At 36.6% G+C, this 25,758-nt stretch overlaps 2 protein-coding genes across 2 annotated transcripts; both read left to right on the top strand.

The window, feature by feature from the left end:
* The first annotated feature begins 445 nt into the window (after nt 1-445).
* Nucleotides 446-9,244, top strand: adck2 (aarF domain containing kinase 2). The gene is made up of 8 exons (XM_082160673.1): nt 446-1,733; nt 3,754-3,900; nt 5,098-5,226; nt 5,295-5,390; nt 6,238-6,483; nt 6,680-6,808; nt 7,681-7,734; nt 8,328-9,244. Exons 1-8 carry the CDS (start codon nt 879-881, stop codon nt 8,466-8,468), a joined length of 1,797 nt encoding a protein of 598 aa, XP_082016799.1. The 5' UTR covers nt 446-878; the 3' UTR covers nt 8,469-9,244.
* Nucleotides 9,245-9,399: 155 nt separating this feature from the next.
* On the top strand, nt 9,400-24,869 carry bbs4 (Bardet-Biedl syndrome 4). Its single transcript, XM_082160674.1, has 16 exons — nt 9,400-9,483; nt 10,299-10,350; nt 11,092-11,171; nt 11,259-11,322; nt 12,285-12,396; nt 14,568-14,640; nt 15,324-15,377; nt 16,332-16,459; nt 19,986-20,040; nt 20,280-20,348; nt 20,823-20,975; nt 21,059-21,230; nt 22,584-22,653; nt 22,749-22,893; nt 24,011-24,227; nt 24,650-24,869. The coding sequence occupies exons 1-16, from the start codon at nt 9,460-9,462 to the stop codon at nt 24,778-24,780; spliced, it is 1,599 nt and encodes a 532-aa protein (XP_082016800.1). The 5' UTR covers nt 9,400-9,459; the 3' UTR covers nt 24,781-24,869.
* Nucleotides 24,870-25,758: the final 889 nt, after the last annotated feature.

The raw sequence follows: 25,758 nt of genomic DNA, 5'->3' as shown, positions 1-25,758 counted from the left end.
AGATTAAGAAATAAAGTGTCATTTATTAATCTTGAAAATATCACATTTATACTACAGGAGAGGTAATACATAATTACTAATATAAATAACAACCACTATAATAATAATAACAACAACAAACGTTTAAAATAAATATATTAATATAAAATATAACATATATATATATATATATAATACATATACAAATATAGGACAATAATAAACAAAACTGCAATAAAATAATATATTTTATATAAAAAAATAAATGTATTTCTTTACTGTGTTTGTTAATTCGTATTTTACATTTTACGTAACAAAGAATACCTACATTTCGTACTATCTTGTGTTTATTATTGCTGAGCTGATGATTTACTGACTTTTAAAAAATAACTTGTACTTTACTAATCAATAGACCAACCAATCTTTTCCATTTCCACTGAAGCGCGGAACTAATGTTGAGAAGAGTCACACGGAGGGATTTATCAGCCGGACCCGAGAAGAGGAGCAACATTTCATAACCAATACTTGAATGAATTCATCTGAGTTCGTGTTGAAATGTGGAGGTACAGTGTTAATTGTCTAAACAGCACTACATTAGAGCTCTGTCAGCGAACAAATACAGGACAAAAAGAATAGGCATGCATTTGATCACGTGTTATATGTATTTGCAGCTTTTAAATCTTTCTGTTCATGATTTAATAACTTAATCGTAGATATAAAGGTTTTTCATTGCTGTGCATGTAGATTTTTGCACTACATAATTCCCCATTTGTAAAGGTGAATGTTTGTTAATCATTGCCTGATCAAAATCTGAAAATAACTGCTATAAATTGCATGTGAACTACATGAATGCCTAAACAATAATAATAATAATAATAATAATAGCAACTGTATCAATAATGTCTGCATTCTGCACAAAGCGCCTGTTCCAGAACTTCAGCTGCATTGTGCACAGGGTATCGGTTCGAATCCCGTCCCGTAGAGTCTTTCTTCTTAAAGGTACTCGTCTTTTATCTCAAACCCCCAAAGTGGGACTGTTCTGTTGGACTGCATGTGGCGTCACTTACGCCTCCGGCCAGGAATCGGTCCATCAGAACCGACCCACAGAGAGGAAGTCAATCGCCCGAGTGCAAATCCACAGGTTAGTGTTCGTCTTGCGTCTGGGACTCCGTGCCCTGGTGCTTTATCTGAAGTTCAGTCCCCTTCTGCTTCTGTATCCCCTGACTTTACTATCACACCGTTGGGCGTCCCGCTGGTTGGACGCACTACTTTGGGTCACTGAGACATCTGGACCTACCTTTATCAAACTGGGCCAGTGGGCCAGCACCAGACGGGACCTCTTCTCGCAGGACTTCTGCGACCGCTTCTCAAGGCTTCATGTGCGAGTAAAGCCCCATCCCTGGATTCACACCAAGCTGTGTCTGAGGAGGGCGTTTGGGGAAGGATGGAGGCAGATGTTTGTGTTTGAGAGTAAGGAGCCTGTGGGGTCGGGATGCGTGGCACAGGTGTACCGGGCCAAAGCCAAAGTGGCGAGTGTTGAAGATCCGGCGTTCCAGCTTCTGGTGGAGGAGTTGGGGAAGAAGAATCTCCTGGAAGCCTGGGAGATCCCTGGACTGGGAGGAGCTTTGAGTGACCTCTGGGAGATGAATAAAGATGAGGAAGAGACGGTGGATGTAAAGAACAGGGGTTCTGGAGAGAGACCCGGTCCAGGTGAACACCCTGAGGAAGAGCGTCTGATACCCGTGGCCATTAAGGTAAAGAATCAAGATCATATTTATTTTCTTATGTTTCAAACTCGTCACCTCCAATCATCTGGATTAATTGGAGTATTTTTATGTTCTGGACAATTCCCAGTGAATCTTCTGATCTTTATTTTTGTATACCATATTTTCACACAGAAATACATCAGATTATTAAGGTAAAATGGGTTTTTTAAATGACATTTATACCCTGAGAAAAAATATAAAGGGGTGGTAGTGGCGCAATGGATAAGACACATGCCTTTGGTGTGAGAGACCCGGGTTCGAATCCACTGTGAGACACCAATGTGTCCCTGAGCAAGACACTTAACCCCTAGTTGCTCCAGAGGCGTGCGACCTCTGACATATATAGCAATTGTAAGTCGCTTTGGATAAAAAGCGTCAGCTAAATGAATAAATGTAAAATGTAAAATGTAATATTTTGGTATATATATATATATATACAGTACAGGCCAAAAGTTTGGACACATTACTATTTTTAATGTTTTTGAAAGAAGTTTCTTCTGCTCATCAAGCCTGCATTTATTTGATCAAAAATACAGAAGAAAAAAATGTAATATTGTGATATATTATTACAATTTAAAATAATTGGTTTTCAATTTATTATACTTTAAATTATCATTTATTTCTGTGATGCAAAGCTGAATTTTCAGGATCATTACTCCAGTCTATCACATGATCCTTTAGAAATCATTCTAATATGATGATTCATTATCAAAGTTGGACACAGTTCTGCTGCTTAATATTTTTTCATAACCTGTGATACTTTTTTTAGGATACTTTGATGAAGAAAAAAAAAGAAGAAAAAAAAGAAGCAAATGTTTTAAAAATAGAAATCTTTTGTAACAACAATATCCACTACTGGTCAGTCATTTGGGGTTAGTAATTTTTTTTCTTTCTTTTTTTGAAATAAATCAATACTTTTATTCAGCAAGGATGTGTTACATTGATAAAAAGTGATAGTAAAGAAGATTTATATTATTAGAAAATATTTTTTTATTTTGAATAAATGCAGTTCTTTTTAACCTTTTATTCATCAAATATATTAGTCAGCAGAACTGTGTCCAACACTCATAATAAATCAGAATATTAGAATGATTTCTAAAGGATCATGTGATAGACTGGAGTAATGATGCTGAAAATTCAGCTTTGATCACAGAAATAAATGATAATTTAAAGTATAATAAATTGAAAACCAATTATTTTAAATTGTAATAATATATCACAATATTACTTTTTTTCTGTATTTTTGATCAAATAAATGCAGGCTTGATGAGCAGAAGAAACTTCTTTCAAAAACATTAAAAATAGTAATGTTTCCAAACCTTTGGCCTGTACTGTATATATATATACCAAAAGATTTTTCTCAGGGTAAAACAACTAAACATTAAATGTCATTTTAAAAACCCATTTTACCTTAATAATCTGATGAAATTTAATTAAGCTCATTTTATTTCATCTTAACATTTTATTTCATCTTTTTTTTTTTTTTTTTTTTTTTTTTTTTTTTGTAAACTATTTTCTCTCAGAAATACATCAGATTATCAAGGTAAAATAGGTTTTTAAATTACATTTCTTTTTTAGTTGTATTCTTCTGAGATTGTTTTTGCAGATCTTGAAGTTTAAGTCAACATTTCAGTCTTATCCTGTTTGGTATTCAATTACTAATTTACACCATTAATTTTCTTATAAACTAAAAAAAATGTATTCAATCTTAACTTAAAATAAAAATATCTTTTCAGTGAATAAAAAAGACTAGTCAAAGGATGATGTAGGATGCGATTGAGTTTTTTGGCCCTATCTAGGGATGACCATGTTTCAGTGGTTAGCTGGTGTGGAGTGGTAGACCAGCAAAAAACACCTATAATAGTGTGCTGGAATATAATATATACATTTATTGTTTATATTTATTCATGGGTTTATTGTTTTTTTATTGGTTCGTGTTTTTTGTCCTTTTTTTTCTGTTGTTATTGGGATTTTTAATATGATCATTATTGTTTTTTTCTTCTCCCAGGTTCTTCATCCAGGAATAAGACGGCAGGTGCAGATCGATCTGATCCTAATGAAAGCTGGAAGTTTATTCCTCAACTGTTTGCCCGGCATCAAGTGGCTCAGCCTGCCTGAGATTGTAGATGAATTTGAGAAGCTCATGACCAAACAGGTACTGATGCTTTTATGGAGAACGTTCCTTCACGGCATTTAACCTAATCTAAAACCATAAAATAATTTTAGTTGCTTGAAATAAAATAAATGTTAAAGTCAGGGTGAACCGGAAGTTGCAACCGGCTTTACTTCAGTATTGTGACGTATTTTCAGAGTGAAACGGAATACTGAATAAGAAAAATAGAGGGCGTGGCTTATTTTTTGCTGGGAATTGATTGGATCTAGAAAATGTAGGCGTTCCATTCCAACTGATGACATCAGAGGGGAAGTACATTTTCAGATTTTGATTAAAGATTATGAAGACAATATTTTTGGTGGATTAACTTGCACAGATTAATTGTTTTCCACAAGACTAGTAATGTGCACTAACAAAGTAAATAGGGTCGATTTTGATTTAATGCCGACTTTAACGACTTATTTCAGCTAAATGCCAAAGCAACATTTTTCATTTCCATTTAACTTTAACTTGTACTGTAATAACTAAAAGTGAAATAAAATAAATAAAAACTATATGACATATTAAAAAAAATAATAATAAAAATGAAAAACAAGAATAGTACTAAAACGTGAACTAAAATCAATATGAAATAGAAAATTAATTTTATTAAAAACTCATTCAAAATACTAATAAAAAAAATAGTCAGTGTTGTGGAAAGTAATGCGTTACACTATTGCGTTACACCCTACAAAAGTAACTAATTGTGTTAATTTCTTATTCATATGGTTGAATTGGATTAATTACTGATTAATCAGTAATTAATAAAGTGAGATTAAATGCATAAAGTATACTTGTGTAATTGAACATATTTAATTATTGCAGGTTATGTAATATTCTGAGTTTGCATTTCTCTGTTTTTAATACTGAATCTGTTTTTGTGCAAGTGAGATGAGTAAATGCACGTTCACGTTAGTCTAGAGCTACATTAACCATTATATTTACACAGCGCACACAATCGCACTTACTCCTGATTTCTCTCAACATGGGGAACAGGAGAAGCGTCAGACGTTAAATGAGAAAACAAAGTTACTTATTTGAAAAAGTTTGTTTTAACTTTAAAAGGAATGTGTTACTTTACTAGTTACTTGGAAAAAGTAATCAGATTACGTACCCGCCACACTATAATAGTGTCTCAATGATACTAAAATAACTAAAACATTCACATGTTTTTGTGCTTTAACATCCTTTTTGGTGCAGATCGATCTTCGGTTTGAGGCCCAAAACATGGAAAAGTTCCAAAAGAATTTCAAAGATCTGGAATACGTGAAGTTCCCGACACCCCTCAGACCGTTCGTCACAAGGACTGTGCTGGTAGAAACGTTTGAGGTAAAAATGGCTTCATTTTAATATTGCGCGATCTATTTTATTTCACTAACGCTGTATTTTGTGCACAGGAGAGTGAACCCATCTCAAAGTACATGGGCTCTGACGTCCCAGCAGGAATCAAGCAGAGAATCGCCAGGATGGGTGTCGATCTTCTCTTGAAAATGGTTAGTTAAGCAATCACCAGATTAGTTTTGTGTGCTATTAAGGCCCGGTCACACCAAGAGAGATAACTATATTAGCGTCCACACCAGCGGACGATATCGTTCTGTTTATTCTAAGCACGTGCTTGTCTGCCGCCTTCCCTCGGGTCATTTTGACCCCGAAACTCATTTTTGTAAAAATTTTAATAATTGAGTGTTCATCAGAGGGATCCAAGACCCCAGGACTTTTGTCGCACTTGAACCACGAATACACACAAAAAAAATTGAATGGAAGCAAGGATTTTGTGGTTGAAATTTAAAAACGTAACAAATCCTTCAGTCGCGGGTCAATTTGACCCCCTTAGGAATGAATGGGATGCGAGGAAAGCTTCAGTACACATAGAAAAGTGTTAAAAATGCTCAAAATTCAAACTAAAAATGCAAAAACTTTACTAAAACATTTATTTTATAATGTCTACATGTGTATCTGAATGCACACTGAAGAGAAACTGACTTTAGGACCCAGCGGAACAGCTCATTTGCTCCATATAGAGCTATAAGGCCATCTAGAGTCATGAAATATCATGTTATATTATTATTTTTCCACAAGAGGTCGGCAAAGACACCCAATGTAAGATATTTTGAGCTGAATTAAAAGGGTTTATGCATGAAATTGTGAGTTATTTTGAATTTAAGTTGAAAGAATGTGAGGAATGTGCTTAAATTACTAGTTATTTATTATTTATTAATCAAACTTATTCATTCTTAGAACGAAGTTTAGAGTTATATCTTTGTCGTTATCTTTATAGTTCTCATCATTGGAACGGGCCTTCACACTGGAGTCTGTCTAACTTGTGTTCGTCTCTGGCAGGTGTTTGTGGATAATTTCGTCCACGGGGACCTCCATCCCGGGAACATCCTGGTGCAGGGTGTGCGAGGAGAGGGACCCCAGGACAGGGCCACCCTGACGGACCTGTGGGACACGGTGGTGGTGAGCATGAGGCCGGCTCCTCCGGGCCTGCAGCTGGTGCTTCTGGACGCGGGCATCGTGGCGCAGCTCAGCTCAGCGGATCAGCGTAACTTCAGAGACGTGTTCACCGCTGTCGTTCTCAAGCAGGTGAAGGACACATGTGCTTCTTACATCGACAGCACTCAGTGTGAATGTACTGAGCCATCCTGAAATGCTGAAGATGTGTTTGTTAAAGTTGGCATCAATGTTATTTTAGTATTATTTAAAAGTCATGTAGTGTATTCCAGCCTTTAGTTTTAGTTAATAAAGACTAAATGTTGACCTCATGACCTTGTGTTGCCAGGGCGAGCGAGTTGCAGAGTTGATCCTTCATCACGCCCGCGCCAACGAGTGCCAGGATGTGACGCGTTTCAAGAAGGAAATGGCTGAACTAGTGGATCATGCGCTCAGTGACACGCTCTCCCTGGGAAAGGTTCGGAGTTACACACACCTCACACCATAATTCATTATAGATCTGTGTTGGCAAAACTTTGATTATGATATGTTTAATGTTTCTGAAAGAAGTCTCTTCTGTTTACTAAAGCTGCATTTATTTGATCAGAAATACAGTAAAAACAGTGAAATATTATTACAATTTAAAATAACAGTTTTCTATGTGAATGTCTGATAAAATTTAATTTATTCCTGTGATCAAAGCTGAATTTTCAGCATCATTACTCCAGTCTTCAGTGTCACATGATCCTTCAGAAATCATTCTGATATGATGATTTGCTGTTCAAGAAACATTTCTGATCATTATCAGTTTTGAAAACTGTCGTGCTGCTTCATATTTTTGTGAAACCATGACAAACTATCATTCAAAACTTTGGGATAATACATTTTCCTTATAGTAGTTAATACTTTTATTCAGTAATAATGCATTAAATTGATCAAAAGTGACACTAAAGACATTTATAATGTTACAAAAGATTCTATTCCATATAAATGCTGTTCTTTTTTTGACTAGTAGTGTTTTTATCTATTTATTCTTATGATATTTCGCTGTTTAACAGAAGCGGTTTTTCGAAATAGTGTCCAAAATATAAAGCACTTTTTTGTCTTGAATTATTTTAGTGATTTTTTGTGTGTGTAAATCTTGTGTAAGCATGTTCATGTACATCTAATTTGCTGGCATTACATTTTATTCATCAGCAGCATTATATCCCTCTAGACATGTGTATCGAGCATTAAAACTCATTTCGAACGACCACTATATATAATCTCTGCTGAGAGATTTCAGTATTGCTGGGATTGAAATGTTGCTTTACATGCCTTGTGTTTCACACAGTATGTGTTGTTTTCTAGATTCAGGTGTCCGAGCTGCTGTCGCGAGTCTTTGGTTTACTGATCCATCACAAGGTGAGAGACGCCGCTTTTACATGATGTTAAATTACTCCGAACTTAAACTTTTTGCATCATTTGTTGTTAGCAGAAGTTAGTAGATCTGTAAAAATAATACATCTTCAACAGTGTAATCAGATTACTGTACTAATTACTCAATCTAAAAATTATTGCATTACAACTGTCTAAATCTGCTATCAAAAAAATAATTCTTCATGCCTTAAAATAGCTTGAATGTAACTACTGGACACCCTTGACTCATTTAGTATACGTGGTTCTATGAATATGCAAATGAGCCCCGCCTCCACTCACTCACTCAGCTCAGAGATCCACTCGTTGACGATCACACGTTGATCTGATTGGTTACAAGGTAGTTTGTGACGTCAGAAACACCAGCGATTTCAAAGCGTGTTTTTGAGACTGTCTTTGGTTCACTGCAGTTTTAAGGAGGAAATACTCAGCAATGCTGTCGACTTATGAATTTGCACATGGTTTGTCTTAAAGCATTTTAAAAACACCACATAGACATATAAACAACATTAAAAGCTGAATTTTCACCACAGGAGGACTTTAAGTATTAAGTGACGTGTGTTTTGCTCTGCTCATGGCAGGTGAAGTTGGAGAGTAATTTTGCATCTATGGTGTTTGCCATCATGGTCCTGGAGGGTTTGGGCAGATCGCTGGACCCCAACCTGGACATCCTGGAGATCGCTAAACCCCTCCTGCTGAAAAACTTTACCTCGCTCCTCTGATACTCGTCCATCACACTGCCAACATTTACCTCATTGTTCAATCATCACTCAAACAATGAGTGTCAATCAGGGAATTTAACCTCACTGAGAGAGGAAAATCTGGGATCAATTTACAGGGTTATATGGAAAAGTTCAAGCTGTTCCTGGATCAATAATATAGACTGTGATGCTGAGACTGGATTGTACTAATAGGGCCAAATTCAATCTTCATATGTGAACTAAATCCTACAGTCCTGAAGTTTACAGACTTTAAGATGCTAAATTCAATGTCAGATTACAAGGTAAAACAAAAAATATATCCATCTGTTGGGCTGCTTTCACTTTAAGCATGTTTAAGTGCTTTTAGACCCAAACCCTGAAAAGTTACATATATTGTCAAGCAGTAGAAGCCTGTTGTCTGTATTAGATTATAGAGTTAGTGCTTACAATCTATGCAAATGTATAAAGGAACCAGATTTTATCCATACACCATGTCCTTTTGTTTGTTTGTGTTCAGTTAACATAACATTGGTTAAATATATCAAATATTATGGCCATTAAATGCGTCTTTAACAATCCAATTTGTAAAATATGAAGTGGTCAATCAAACGTTACTGGATCGTGCTAAATGTGACATTTTACATCCCTGATGATGATGAGTAAATCAACTGTGTTAGTCAGATGGTCTCTAATCTTCCACATGGCTGTATTTTGTTATTTACCCTCTGAGAAATGGATGAAAATAACTCCTTTGTGTATTTTGCACACTTTTTTCCGAATTAAACTAATAATCTATACTTTGACTTAGACTTTTTGTTTCAATTTGTCTTTTTATGATGTATGCTCAACGTATAGGCCTACGTGCAAACCCTCACCAGTGATTATATATATCTATAGTTTGTGCCAGGTTTGTACGCTGAAGTAAATGTTTATTATATATGTCATGTCACGTGGTCGCGGTGTTGCCATAGAGAAAGAAGCGTCCGCCGGAAGTGATGAGGAAAGGAGCGTGATGGCGGACGATGCGATGAAAACGGTGAGAAATGATGAATATTTTCATTAAATTACAAAATCTCTTGCATTTAATACCTTTAATATGAACAGTGATCTTCTTTATGGTGGTTAATGGTAGTCTGTAATTTCTATCTATTCGTTATTTACCTTCTCGTCAGATTAATTAACGTTATATCTCCAAAGAGAAAACAATCTGAAAGATCGACATTTTAAATAACAAAAGTAACGTTAGCTTGTATTTTATTCATATTTCGTTGAATCTGGAAAACCAAAGCCTGTCAAAAAAGACTTGCTTTAAAATCAAAATAACCTTATATTTTAAATAAAGAAAAAAAAAAAGTCTGTTTTGGGACCATTAAGATTTATTGAATTGTTTCTGTCTTGACAATCAAACTGTCATTACTGTAATGCAAGGAAATTGACGTAATTGTAAATAATGTATACATTTGTTACGCTGTCTCTTCATTTTCTAAAAAAATATTACGCCAGAATTATTCTCATTACTTCTCTTGACAGAAAATTAAATATCAAATGCATAATATTTGTCAGCAGTCAAAGTGCGACAACAATAAGACAAAATAAAATGAATTCCAGCACACATGATTTGATTGATTGTGTTGACATATTGGTAACACTTTATTTTACAGTATCCTTGTTACACATGTACGTTAGAGACTATAGTAATAACTCTAAATTAAGAATAATTACTTGCAACTAACCCTAACCCTTACTTAGGAGTAAGTACACTTAGTTTATATTACTACTTAAATGTATAATTGCACTGTAAAGCTAAAAAAATACAGTGTAACTGACATATTTCTTCTTTTCTGTGAGTAGGATGTGCAGCTGCCTGTGGCCACAGACCTCAAGAAACCTCGTCCAAAGAAAGGTAAGAAGCTCTATATACATTAAGTCATTTTAAAATACAGTTTTAAATGATAAAGTAATGCGAAACAAAACGGAAGCATTTTCAGGGTTCTCCACTTTTGGACGCCACTGAATCCATTCATCCTGTGGGTGGCGCTGTTTGCCTGTATTCTCAGTGAAGAGGATTATGGCTCAGAGGGAAAAGTCTGTCCAGGAATAGAACGGATTGAGATCAGCTTTTGCCAGGGGGGGCTTGTAAGCAAGAGGAGAAAGATGCAGACGCTGCATGTCACAGCGGACGGGCTCCTTTTGTTCGGGGGCCCGCTGGATTTGGGATGAGTCTTGTGTGGCCCCCCGTTGCGAGAAGACACCGCTGCGTCTCACAGCACGCCTCTCTGCCCTCTTTTCTGCAGATTTTCAATGCCGCCTTTGATATTTGCATTTTCAAGATTAGTCCCGTTAATGTCCTACACAAGATGAAACGGCTTTTTATGTGGAAACAGGCTCCTCTCTTTAATCTTTGGCCCAAAAAAAGAACTCTGTTAAAGTCACACTTTAAAATGTCTCTGCATTAGATAGGAAATATCAAGGAAAGGTTGCGCAAACACATTATACAAGCAAAACATTTGTCAGACAGACAAATTCAAACACGCTTAGACTTCAAACGTGATGAAGAAAAGTGAACATTGAGATCCTGCAGAAGCGCCAAGGCTCTTTTGTATTGTTACAAGCTTATATACATTGATTTTTCTTCTGTCTGCAGCTCCTGAACTTCCGATTCTGGAGAGGAGAAACTGGCTTATACATCTGCATTACATCCGCAAAGATTATGAGACCTGCAAGGTAAAAGCTGAGCGTCCTACAGAGCCAGAGAGGCAGTGTAGAATACTCTTAATAAACTGAGTTGATGTGTGTTCCTTCTGATTTCAGGCCATTATTAAAGAACAGCTGCATGAAACTCAAGGCATGTGTGAATATGCTGTGTATGTACAAGGTCAGTGAAAAACACACAGTAAACCGACTCTAACGGTCAGACTATAACTCTTAGGCTTCACATTTATCATTTAATTTGAGTTGAATTAGGGTTAGGGCTTGTGAAATATTGAATAAATGTTTGATTATTTTGACTTGCAGATCATGTCTCAAATGTTCAAAATGGTCTAGTACCGTAAAATTAGCACACAACTGTACATTAAATACCCATATTTGCCAGAATGTGCACTAAAAATCCAGAGAACATTGCACACAAAAATGTATCCCACAATGCATTGTTTTCACTTTTCATTCTCAGTGTGACGAATGAACCAGAAGCAATATTATTGACTTATTATTTGTTTAATGGACACATAAAATGAGTCGCTGTTTGGATTTAAATATGCAAATGCTTAAGAGTGTGTGATTGGATCATCATTGCAGTGATTATTATGTTTCCAGCATGTTATATGTTTGGCATCAGTTTTTCTAAAGTAGACTTTAAATGTTGTGATGTTATTTCCATCACGAGGTGCATCAGTTTTTGGTCCAGATCTTGTGTTATTGAGTCCAGTCTCCTCCAGCACATCCCAGAGACTCAGTGAATGTAAGATCTGGACTCAGACTCAGTGTGAAAATGATTATTCATGTTTCCTCACAATCTCACAATCTGAGCCTGAGGAATCTGGACATTGTCATCCTGGAATATGTTCATGATGTGTCTTCATACATGGTTGTTTAAGTAATGAAAAGCTACACACTCCATCAATTCGAGTTAGAAAAACTGTTGCCAAACATATAACATGCTGGAAACATAATAATCACTGCAATGTAATGAGATCATTTGACATTGTTTCACATACTAGCGTTAAACGTGAGTATGCAGCTCACAGTATACTGTGCAGTAAGCAAACCTAGGTGATGTGTCCCAGTTTGTGCTGGTGAATAAGTGTTGTGTGTGTGTGTGTGTGTGTGTGTGTGCAGCTCTGATCATGCGGTTAGAAGGGAACATCCAGCAGTCTCTGGAGTTGTTTCAGAGTTGTGCAATCCTCAACCCCAAAAGCTCAGACAACATCAAGCAAGTGGCGCGATCACTGTAAGCACCATCTCAAACACACAAGTGCTGTTTAAAACATGCTTTATATGGTGTGTCTGCTCACCTGGTCTGGATCTGTGTCTGCTCACCTGGTCTGGATCAGTGTCTGCTCACCTGGTCTGGATCGGTGTCTGCTCACCTGGGGCCTCATTTATAAACGTTGCGTACGCACAAAAGAAGGCGTACGCCGCTCTCTACGCAATAATTGGTATTTATAAAAAGCAAACTTGACGGGAAAATGTGCGGTCCTTCACGCAAGCTCTGACCCAGGCGTACGCACAAAAACGGGTGAAATGAGAAATGGCGACACCGTCGGCAGACGGAAGAAACACGTCAAAGTGTGTCAAAGTGTGTGAAACTTTAGACCGTTGTGTAAAAAAAATGACAATACTGCCTCTCATAAATAACATGAAGACTTTACAAAGCAAGTCTTACAATTAACAGCCTACACAAACACCCGTTTGATCGATCAAAGTGTAAAACAAACAAAATCAAACGAAAATTACAACAGAAATGCTAATTAACACATATTTGCAAAAAGAAAAGTGAAATATGTTCTGCAATAATATTGGCATGTTGTGCAATTCATCCTCATAAATAATATAGTAAACAGAACGAAATAATGTACAAAACTGATATTCTCGTCAATGTGTCCATCTGGCGGAGCAGATAGATGCAATTAGATAGATAGATAGATAATTAGGGAGATATATAGATAGATAAATAGATAGATGTATTAATTGTCCACTGGGGAAAGTTGTTTTCATAGTAAAACATTTCTTCATCAGCTACGGAATCATGGTATTCATGCATATGCCTTTAGTTTGTTTTATTTTTGATAAAATAACGTATGACGTATGCCTCAACTCTGGCGATGCACTAGACGCTTTTTTGCCTCAACTTTGATGTCCGACCATTTCTTCTTTATTTCAGCCACGGTCGAGGCTGTGAGGCTGCAGCATTTACGCCGTCTGCAACCTTTTGCCACTCAAGTGCCTTTTTGGCATTAGTAATGCCCACACTGTGCCCTCCAAACAACATTTTACTCCTCTTTTCCACCTCGCCAACGATAACTTCTACTTCACATTGAGTGAAGTTACGTTTTTTTTTTTTTTTCCTCTCTGTGTTTGCCATGATTTCGCAATCAATGAATATTAACTTGTGGGCGTTTCACGGACTATTTATGGGCATCTACGGGCGTGACATGAAGCTGCAAAAGCTGCGCTACATTTAGAATTGATTGTGATTTATTAAGGGAAAACTGCGTAGGATGTGCGTGCGCACGGTTTTATAAATCCGAATATTTCTGTGCGTACGCACGTCCTATGTTTCATCCGTACGCCACTTCTGACGCAAATCCTACGCAAAGTTTTATAAATGAGGCCCCTGGTCTGGATCAGTGTCTGCTCACCTGGTCTGGATCTGTGTCTGCTCACCTGGTCTGGATCAGTGTCTGCTCACCTGGTCTGGATCGGTGTCTGCTCACCTGGTCTGGATCTGTGTCTGCTCACCTGGTCTGGATCAGTGTCTGCTCACCTGGTCTGGATCGGTGTCTGCTCACCTGGTCTGGATCTGTGTCTGCTCACCTGGTCTGGATCAGTGTCTGCTCACCTGGTCTGGATCAGTGTCTGCTCACCTGGTCTGGATCAGTGTCTGCTCACCTGGTCTGGATCAGTGTCTGCTCACCTGGTCTGGATCAGTGTCTGCTCACCTGGTCTGGATCAGTGTCTGCTCACCTGGTCTGGATCGGTGTCTGCTCACCTGGTCTGGATCGGTGTCTGCTCACCTGGTCTGGATCGGTGTCTGCTCACCTGGTCTGGATCGGTGTCTGCTCACCTGGTCTGGATCAGTGTCTGCTCACCTGGTCTGGATCAGTGTCTGCTCACCTGGTCTGGATCAGTGTCTGCTCACCTGGTCTGGATCGGTGTCTGCTCACCTTGTCTGGATCGGTGTCTGCTCACCTTGTCTGGATCGGTGTCTGCTCACCTTGTCTGGATCGGTGTCTGCTCACCTTGTCTGGATCAGTGTCTGCTCACCTGGTCTGGATCAGTGTCTGCTCACCTGGTCTGGATCGGTGTCTGCTCACCTGGTCTGGATCAGTGTCAACTGAATAGAAGTTGATGCAGAAATATGTTATCTTATGTCATGAACTTTGCTTACTTTGTGTTTAGTTTCTTATTAGGGAAGCACAAAGCTGCCATTGAGGTTTATAATGAAGCAGCACGTCTCAATCAGAAAGACTGGGTAAGTACACAACCGTGTCTTTAAATGAGTAATCCACTAAAAAATCTAATTCCTCATCATTTACTCTGCCTTATCTTGATCCAGACTCATATGCTGTTATGTTTTTCCATAAAACACACAACACAACTCTTTTCCATACAGTGAGAATATTTATTTATTTAAATGGTCAAGTTTGAGTCAGGGTTTATACTGTATATTTTATTTATTTATTTAAATGGCTAAGGTAGGGGTCAGAGTTCATACTGTATATTTTATCTATTTATTTTAAAGGTAGGGGTCAGGGTTTATACCGTATATTTGTGTGTATTTTATGTATCTTTGTGTTTAAATCGTTCAGTTAGGGTCAAGGTTTATATTGTATTTATTAATTTAAATTTGTTAATTTAGTGGTTAGGGTTTAGATTTAGATTTAATAAATTAATTTATATTTTTGTGAATTTTAGTTAGTTGGATATTTTTATTAAAATTTTTTGTTATATTTATTTTAAAATCTTCTTGAAGTTTAACAAGCCCCAGTTACCATTCGCTTTAATTATAAAAAAAATGTGTTGCTCCACTCGTCTGGTGTGACTTGAATAAATTGTGTGGAGAAAAAAAATGTGTGAACTTTCATTTGAATCACCTGTAATTTATCGAGATGCATGTGAAATATTGAATTAATGTGTGCTTATTTTTACCTGCAGGAGATCAGCCATAATCTCGGCATTTGCTACATCTACACCAAAGACTTTAGAAGTGTAAGATTCAGATCGTTCAGTCACATCTTTATGAATATTTACCATATTATTGTATGTTATTTAACACTCTTACTGTACTTTTATTGGTTGTATGGCAGATTCCAGATTCAGCAGTGATGAAACGGCCTTTATTTGACAGGGTTCCCACGGGTCATTGAAATCCTTGAAAGTTTGTGAATCAGAATTTTTTTTTTTCAAGGCCCAGGAACGTTTTTGAAAACAAACATAATATATATAAAAAAAGTCCTTGAAAGTGCTTGAATTTATTTTGTATATTATTCCCTCCGGTCCGCTAATGTGTTATTTCTCCAACACTTTGTGGGCTATGCATACTAGCTTGCTTTATTAACGTTAGTTACGGGCATTTACGCATTACATTAAAGGAGTAGTTCACTTTAAAAAGAAAGTTAGCCCATGATTTACTCCCCATCAAGCCAATCCTAGCCTTTATATAGGGAGCTATACAGTCGGTTACAGGACATTACACAAGTTTTTATTTTTTAACGCCTCCAGATGGCACTTTTCTCACTTCAAAAAATGGATTTAAAGGCCTCCACTCTTTTTTAATGTGAAATATTGCATTTATTGGAAAAAAATTATAATAAAAAAAAATATATATATTAGTTCTAATGGAAAAAATAGCTCATAAATATTGTATAAATATTGCTTAGTATCATAAAATCCCTTCAAAATTCTAAATAATAATCAAAAAATATTATTGAACAAAAATATATTACATTGGTTTTCCTGGAGGAAAAGGACGGAGCCAAGTGTGACCCCTAAATGACATGGACCAGAGGGTTAAGTCCTTGAATCTGAGGGTATTGGACCAGGAAAGTCCTTGAATTTGAGGTTAACCAAGGCGTGGGAACCCTGATATGATTTATTTGAGTGAATTTGAATGGCATGTCCTCATCTGATGTTGTGTTGAACGTGTTCTCTCTGTGTCTGCAGGCAGAAGAGCAGTTAAACTTGGCATTACAGCTGAATAAACACGATCTGACCTTCATGATGCTGGGAAAGATCCACTTACTGCAGGGGGACACGGAGAAAGCCATCGACGTCTACAAGAGCGCTGTGGAGTACGTCTCAATACACATCCTCACTTTTAAGGGCTGTTGTAGTAGCATTTTATCCAAACCATCATAGTTTAAATTCACAGAGAGCATCCGGTGAAGTTTGGTGAACACATATTCATAATCGCTCAAAATATGTTTCACGCGTGAACATCATGCGTTCACGTGGAGGTCATGAGGGTTTGAAGTCGTGAACATGTTTTATCATGTGTTTTGTCACCCGTCACATTTGACTTGAAGAGTCAAACACACTTCATTTTCCTCTCGTGGAGTGTTTTATGGTGACTTACCCAGAATGCACTTCGACATATTTTTCGGTCATGTTTTGCACAGCGCGAGTAAAGATGTACGAGACAGAGTTTTGTTGCCAGAGAGGAACTTCAGACGCCTAGAGATGCTCTCAGCGTGTCGCTCTGCCACGGCGCAGATAAGACGCCCAAGGCAGCAAAGCATGCTGGGATCCGTGAAGCGCTCATAGCTGTAATTAATCACATTTACTGTCTCACTGTGACCGCTCTAACATCTCCCTTTTCTTTTTCTCTACCTCCTCGTTTTCATCTTTCTCTTTGTCATCTCAAGAAAACCCTGAGGACTCGCTGGAGTCTGTCTTTTCTCCTTAAAGGGACAGTTCACCAAAACACTGTCATTATTTACTCACCCTCATGTTGGCCAAACCCGCATGACTTTCTTTCTTCAGTGGAAAACAGAAGTAGGCTAAATCTTCCCGCTGCTCTTCCCATGCTACCAAAAGGCAACAACTGTCAAGCCTCGGAGAAGATGCAAAAGCACCATAGATGTATAAGAACTGTAGACCGAATCACTTGTGCAGTGATATGAGAGCTTTGCGTGAGTTGCAGACCAATATTTTGCACAAAAAATGTCCATATATAATCCATATGTGTGTATATATATATATATATATATATATATATATATATATATATATATATATATATGGACATTTGACAATATATTTAAATAATAAATATCATTTTATCTTTATTAATGTAATATTTAATGTGTAATTTAATATTATTTTTTTATATTAATTGTTTTTCAAAAAATGTGTACATTGTGTAAATTGTGTAAACTATTTAAATGTTTTTGACTATATATTTTAATAATAATTTAATATTTTTATAATATATATATAAATATATATATATATTTTTACATAAATATATAAAATAAGTTTAGATACTGTGTTTTACAGTAAAAATATTTTTACAGTATATATTAAGAATAATTATTATTTGCATTATGAGAATTATAATGAGTATCTGGTAAAAAAAAAATAATAATAATAATAATGCTGAATTGTAATCACAATAAAGTTGAAATGCAAAAGCATATATTTTTTACATATATATTTATTTATTTTTTACATATATATTTTATATATATATATATATTTATTTTTTACATATATATTTATTTATTTTTTACATATATATTTTTTATTTATTTTTTAACATATATATATATATATATAAAATAAGTTTAGATACTGTGTTTTACAGTTAAAATATTTTTACAGTATATATTAAGAATAATTATTATTTGCATTATGAGAATGATAATGAGTATCTGGTTAAAAAAAATTAAAATAATAATAATAATGCATAATTGTAATCAAAATAATGTCGAAATGCAAAAGCTTTTAAAAATAGCCTTCATTATCTTAAAGCATAATATCATTTCTTATTTCTTTCTTGTGATTGGGGGGCATCAGTGATGGCCAGCGACACTAGTCCTTATGTTTTATGATACTTTATGTTCTTTATGTTCTATTATTTAAATTGATTGTGTATTTTCTCCTTTAGAGAAAGTCTTTGTAGTTTGAAACAACCTGAGGGTGAATAAATAATGACAGAGTTTTTATTTTTGGGTCAGCTACTCCTGCAAAGACACTTTTTTTCTAATGTTCAACAAATGAAAGTGCAAAAGGAATCACTAATCTGCTTTTCTCAGCGGGAACCCAACGATTTGATGACTCTTGATTACTGTTGTTGACTTTCCTCTCTTCCCGGAGAGCAGAAATGGAGATGACTCTGAAGATTCTCCTCCTCTTGTCCACACACACTCGGTCTGCGAGCCTGGCTCGGATATCAGAGAACCGCGGGGAGCTTTAAGCGTGTGTGTGTGTGTGAGATCTCCTCATTATCGCAGCCCTCCCACTGAGCTGATGAATTAGTAACGTGCAGCAGTGGGACGCTCCGTAATGAGAGGAGCTTTCAGAGATCCCACATTTCCACCCGCTTCACCTCACTATAGCGGGAAGATGTGCCTCACAGCCAGCATGAATTAATAACAGCTCGCTGCTGGCATGAGCCGCTCGTACACACACGTGATGGAGGAGACCGAGACCCGCTTTCATCATCCTCAAGTGTGTCACTCACCACAGTCGAGCAGGACCTGTTTCTGGATCAATATGCTTTAGTCCTGGAACAGCAACTAACAAGCGCACAGCTTTAAATCAGATTATAGTAGCTCAAATCTGATTGGTCGACTGAAGTCAGATTAAGCTGAAAGGAAGGAAAAGTTCATCCAATAATCACAATTCTGTCATAATTTACAATGCATGGTTTTTCATATCTTTATGACATATTTTCTCCCATGAAACACAAAAGGAGACGTTTGGCTCAATGTTGACGCTGCTCTTTTCCATACAATGAGAGTTAATGATGTCGTAATTGAAACATTGAATTATAAGGCGTTATTTGTTGAGTAATTGATGACAAACTGATGATCGAAATTTTCATATTAATCCGTGTTATCATATTAAACTGGTTTGTGAGTTGATAAAAAGCTGGTAAATAATGAAATCATTAATAAATATGTTTTAAATAAAAACAATTATTTTATCTTTATTAATGTAATATTTAATGTGTAATTTAATATTATTTTTTAATATTAGTTGTTTTTCTAAAAATGTGTACATTGTGTAAATAGTTTACAATTTAAATGTTTTTGACAATATTTATTTTAATATATATAAAACTTTTTAATATGTAAAAAATGTGTAATATATATTTAATTTTTTAATATGTAAATTTTTTTTACATATTAAAACATTTTATTTGTTTACCTTAATGGTAATGTGACCATTAACCAACATACTGGAAACTGTGAACATGTGAATGTGTTATTATTTTGAAATATTAACTTTTAAATCTCAAGCTTCAAGTAAATATTTTAGGTCAGCTGATTAAAAACGGTTGGGAATCCCTGAATTATTCTGTAAAAAAAGAAAGAAAAAAAAAGTACAATCAACTTGGATGTTTAAGTCATTTCAACTTAAATTACATTAAACTGACTTAAAAAATGAGTTGAATCTTGTATAACTCATATTTGAGTTAATGTAAAAACGTATGTTGTCATGCATTATTGATCATATACTTTTTTACATTGATAATTATGTCAGAGTTTAATAGATCCCAATGGTTTTTAAACATGCCTAATTTTCTTTAAACAAAATATAATTTCTACTTTCTTGATTTTGGGTTGAAATATTGCCGGTTATCTCTTCCAGGTTTTCTCCTGAGAACACGGAGCTGTTGACCACGCTGGGACTGCTGTACATGCAGGTGAGGGACGAGTCTGTGACTCGAGCGCTTATTCTTTTGATCAAATTCAAATTCCTAAAAATGTCTTACTTTTCTTAGTGTGTACACATTAAATGTTGGTCTGTTGGATGATAAAATGGCATATATTTATATTAAAAGCTAGACAATGTAAGGTGTACAGTTAGAAACCCCTAGCATCACCCTGTGTCCGGTTGCATTAACACACAGTAAATGTGTGTGTTATTCTTCTCTCTCATTAGCTTGCGAAATACCAGAAAGCCTTCGAGCACCTCGGGAACGCTCTGACATACGACCCCAATAACTTCAAGGTGGGATGCACTTTCAGTGACACTGAATGTGTGTGTGTGTGTTCCTGGATGTAATTTTCATCATCATTATATATCCCAATATTTACATTTTGTTTGCAATTTGGGTTACACTTTATTTTAAGGTGTCATTGTTACAGTGTAATTATATATTTACGCAAGTACTGAGTAATATTAAGCAACTACATGTACTTACTATAGGGTTAGGGTAGGATTAGGGTTTGGTTGAGGGTTAGTTGCATGTAATTATGCATAATTTACTGTTATTACTATGGTAAGTACATGTAACATATTGAACAAGGACACTTTAAAATAAAGTGTTACCGCAATTTCTTATTACTCCAATATAGGATAAAAATAATGGAAACATTGGTTCTCATTCACTAAAAATTGCGTACACTATTATATACTAATTATAAATATTGGCTGAAATTAACTTTTTTTTTTGCATTCTCCCAACCTTGTGTGTGTGTTCAGGCCATCCTCGCGGCCGGCAGCATGATGCAGACTCATGGAGATTATGACGTGGCCATGAACAAGTATCGTGTAGCGGCCTACGCTGTCCCCGAGAGCCCCCCGCTCTGGAATAACATCGGCATGTGCTTCTTCGGCAAAAAGAAATACGTTGCTGTGAGTGTCACAGCCCATCACTAGAGCATGTTCTACCTTTCATCCCCTGTTGATTTCATGGCCGTCCTGCTTCTCTCCTCCAGGCCATCAGCTGTCTGAAGAGGGCCAACTATCTGTCTCCGTTTGACTGGAAGATCCTGTATAATCTGGGTTTGGTTCACCTCACCATGCAACAGTACGCATCAGCTTTCCACTTCCTGAGCGCCGCCATTAACCTGCGGCCACGCATGAGCGAGCTCTACATGCTTCTGGCCGGTAAATATTATCACAAACTTTGTTTTCAGACACTTACTGTATTTTTGGGATATCACATTGAAAGAAAAACACTGGATGGAAACGGCAAGATGTGCATAAATTCAAAAAATGTGCACCAAAAAACGTATTGAGGCGGATAACTTTTTTATCTGATATAAACACGTGCGTAAACTATGATGGAAACACATTTACTGAATAAATCCCTCGATGAGCAGCAAAAAACTTGTGACTTCGGCCTCAACAGTGGATGTGATTGGATAACTGGACTTACCAGCGGACCAATCAGATCGTACAGATAAGAAGCAAACACATGACTGACATTGAACGTGACAAAATAACTGTTCTGGTCATGGATGTGTAGTTTACTTGCAATAAAAAGTGCCTCAAAACAAAATGCTCAGGCATGTTTTAAAGATTTGATGTCCTCACAAACTTTAGCAAATCTGTGAATCACATTTGTGACCCTGGACCACAAAACCAGTCACATGGGTAAATTTTTTGAAATTGAGATTTATACATCACCCGAAAGCTGAATAAATAAGCTTTCCATTGATGTATGGTTTGTTATGATAGGACATATATCATAACAAACTATTTGTTCACATATTCATAATATAAAACTATTTGAAATTCTGGAATCTGAGGCAAAAAAATCAAAACATTGAGAAAATCAGCTTTAAAGTTCTCCATTTATGTTCTCGATTGTGTCGCATTCACTCACAAAAATAAACTTTTTATATATTTACGGTAGGAAATGTACAAAATATCTTCATGGAACATGATCTTAATATCCTAATCATTTTTGGCATAAAAGATAAAATCGATCATTTTGACCCATTCAATGTATTGTTGGCTATTGGTACAAATATATTGTGCGACTTCTGACTGGTTTTGTGATCCAGGGTCTCATTTACCAAATAAATCCTGTGATGCACAACAAAAAATTCCTGTGACTTTGCCTCAACAGTGGATGTGATTGGATAACTGGACTAACCAGCGGACCAATCACATCGCAGCATCTCAAATGTTGGTTTGGTGGCTCTGAAACGCCTGAGTCAAAGTCTGTCATCATTTTGATTTGGTTTAATTCCCTCAGAACTTGCGAAACGGTTCCCAAACACTGACACACAAGTCATTTATGGTGTACGAGAAAGAGCCACACTGACTTCCATTTTGTATTACGGATATTTTGCACCAGTTTCTCAGGAAGTGACGATTTTGTTAATAATAAATGTTCACTTAATCAAATATATTGTTATTAGTTGTTAAAGTCATGTTCCTTAAAGATCAGTGTAAGTGTGAGAGTCCAGTTGAATGTGATTTGATGATTATTTGTGCTCTGACCTCCATCAGTTGCCCTGACCAATCTGGATGATGCGGATAACGCCCGGAGGTCGTACGAGCAGGCGGTTCAGTTCGATGAGTATGTCCTCAAACCCTGATCTGTGCTGGGTAATCTGCAGTGTACATGAGCTAATGCAGAACTAGAGTTTAAGTGAGTGAATCTTTGCCTGACAGGTCAAACCCGCTGGTGAACCTGAACTTTGCCGTGTTCCAGTATAACCAGGGCGATAAGAAGGCCGCCCTGCTCCAGTACCAGGAGATGGAGAGGAAAGTCAACGCTCAGCTTGAGAATAACAGCAACACAGAGTTTGACCCTGAGGTACTGACGCCTAAGTCTAATTCTGAACGACTGCTCACTGAGACAAAAAGAAGAAAACATATGACTGACACTGAATGTGACTAAACTGGTCATGGATAATGTGGTTTACGAGCAATAAAAAGTGCCTCAAAACAAAACGCTCAGGCATCTTTTAAAGATTTGATGCCACAATCCTCACAAAATTGATCAAATCTGTGAATCATATTGAGCCTCAGTCCAGGCCACACCTGTAGAAGAAAAGAAAATAATATATAGATTTAATATAATTTTTAATAATTATTATGATTTTTTTTCTTGAAAATTCAACATTTCTTTGTCCAAAATTGCCCTTACCATAATATGTCCCATCATGAATATTTTTTTTTATATAATTCTTATTACTCTAATACAGTGACAAAAATCATAGAAACAATATCTGGAATTTTCTTTTTACATTTTATTATATATATTAGTTCTAAAAACTTTTGTTTAGAAATTTTTTTTGTGGTTTTATTCTGCTTTTTTTTTTTCCCATCTTCATCAATGTTGGTGATTGAGCATGAAAACGTCCCTCCAGCGGGAGTTCTTCTCTATATCAGAGTCAGTGTTTCTGAACTCCTGAAACGCCTCCATTGTAGTCTTGAGTTTCTTCCGGGTACGAACACGTCTCAATATTCCTCATTATAATAATTCATACGCAGAATAAAGGGGCGGGGCCTGGTTGAGTTAGTTAGGAGTGTGTTAAACTGGAGGTTATGGTAATTAGGGGCGGGACATTTCCCAAACACACTCGAAGCGCTCAACCAATCACAACACACTGATCCAGCCGACCAATCAGAGCACAGTGTGCTTTTCAGAAGGAGGGGCTTCATAGAGACCGGAACTAAACAGAGCGTTACTGACAGACTGGGAAGAGAGGAGCCGCAACAATGGAGAATATGAGGAAAATAATCAACATTCAAGTTCTAATAGAGCCTGAAAACAACATCAAGACTTTGTAAAGGGCGTAATACGGCCTCTTTTAATGTAAAATAATAATAAAAAAGTTTTTATTTATTTATTTTTGCATTCTCCCAATCTGTCCCTCATTATATCAATCTGGTAATTAGTAAAAATTATGTTTCTCTTTCTCACACAGATGGTTGAAATGGCTCAGAAAATAGGCACTGCTCTTCAGGCGGGAGAGAACCTGTACTGGAGCAAACCAGGCAAAGACGGCAAGACCAGCCACCGGTCCTCCTCCTCCTCCTCCAGCAAACCCAGCAGCTCCCAGCAGCCCCTGGGCACCAACCAGGCCCTGGGTCAGGCCATGTCTTCAGCCGCAGGCTACAGCAAGAGCATGCAGATCACCACAGGTGCAGAACCCCCGTTACCTCTGTGCAGATAAAACCTTGTCAAAATAATTCTGGTTCACATGTATACGCGGAAGCGACAAAAAAAACAGTATTATGAATTTTTAAGGCGGGACAAGTAATTTTTGGAGGTCAATTTGTAGAGTTTTTCTGTGAGAACGGTGTCGTGTATTAACTAAGTTAATAACTAATGATCTTTGCAACGGAAGTGAATCAATCAAAACTAACTTTATCTGGACAATAACTTTCTTCTAGAGCTGATGTAAAGCCTAAACAATCTCTGTTACTGTAACTTCCTATTATCTCTGTAAAGCTGCTTTGAAACAGTCTATACTGTTAAAAGCGCTGTATAAAAGAAGCTGACGCAACTTACTCTGACTAACTGATAACGGCTGTGTTTTCATACGCTCCGTCTTTCTCTCCAGCGCCCGAGGCGGATGTGAGCAATGCCCCGTCTCCCCCTACAGTCCCTCCCGGAGACCCCGAGGATGAGGACGAGGAGGAGGAGGACAAACTCAAGGAGAGGAAGAGTAAACCGAAAGCAGTGGCTGAATAGAGCTCATGTCTCCAAAACTGAAGGGGTTTATTACTTATTGAATGTACAGCATAATATTTAGTTTAATTAAAGTGCGGGTTACAATCACAGATTTTTTTTTTAGATGTTTGAATGATTCATTCCATGAAATAAAGGTCCGTTCACCTTTAGAAATATAATTGTTATAAGAAAGTTTTGTATAAAAAGCAGGTACACTTTACAAGAAGGATCCATTTTTTTACATTAGTGTATTAATTGTAAAGCATTATCAATCTTAATGTTAATTTCAGTGTTTAATAATACATTACTAGAGTTAAAAGTTGTATTTGATCATAGTATTTAATGCTGTACAGCTGTTAACTAAGATGAATAAATTCTCTAACAAATGTAATGCTCATTGCTAGTTAATTTTAGACAACTCTCGGAATAGTTGTAGCATGTTATTGATATGGCAGTGTTAATGTATGTGGTCTTGGTGGACTAGATCTGCTACAGCAGAGCATTTATGGACTCGCTACTGCTAACAGATACACAGAACCACTGCTGTGAGCATGTAAGATTCGCATAAATAGACATACATATCTATATCTAGGCAGGTGGAGCTGGGGAGGTGGAGGAGCTCTGATAGCACTGCAGGACTAGCTTACAGCAAACACTCAACCAGACTATTTAAATGTTGAGCAAGCAATCTCATTGGTTGCAGGATCAGCAGAGGCCAATCAGCTCGTGCCATGCGGTAGTGATGTGATTGCCTACAGATTGCATGTAAAGGACGAACAACCTGCGGCATTTAGACTAGATATTTAATCCATTTACAGGTGAAACTCGAAAAATTTGAATATCGTGCAAAACTTCATTTATTTCAGTAATTCAACTTAAAAGGTGAAACTAATATATAGACTCATTACATGCAAAGTGAGATATTTCAAGCCTTTGTTATAATTGTGATGATTATGGTTTACAGCTTATGAAAACCCCAAATTCACTCTGAAATTTTGA

The sequence above is a fragment of the Leuciscus leuciscus genome, assembly GCF_965113295.1.
Source record: "Leuciscus leuciscus genome assembly, chromosome: 25".
Lineage (NCBI taxonomy): Eukaryota > Metazoa > Chordata > Actinopteri > Cypriniformes > Leuciscidae > Leuciscus > Leuciscus leuciscus.
The sequence above is the reverse complement of the archived record's forward strand: the minus strand, read 5'-3'. Positions and strand labels throughout refer to the sequence as shown.

Coding starts and splice junctions, on each gene's coding strand:
- adck2 (XM_082160673.1), top strand. CDS start 879: ATGTCTGCATTCTGCACAAAGCGCCTGTTCCAGAACTTCAGCTGCATT. Junction 1,734..3,753: donor TGATACCCGTGGCCATTAAG/GTAAAGAATCAA, acceptor TTCTTCTCCCAG/GTTCTTCATCCAGGAATAAG. Junction 3,901..5,097: donor AGAAGCTCATGACCAAACAG/GTACTGATGCTT, acceptor TTTTTGGTGCAG/ATCGATCTTCGGTTTGAGGC.
- bbs4 (XM_082160674.1), top strand. CDS start 9,460: ATGGCGGACGATGCGATGAAAACG. Junction 14,641..15,323: donor GTCTCAATCAGAAAGACTGG/GTAAGTACACAA, acceptor TTTTACCTGCAG/GAGATCAGCCATAATCTCGG. Junction 24,228..24,649: donor GAGCATGCAGATCACCACAG/GTGCAGAACCCC, acceptor CTTTCTCTCCAG/CGCCCGAGGCGGATGTGAGC.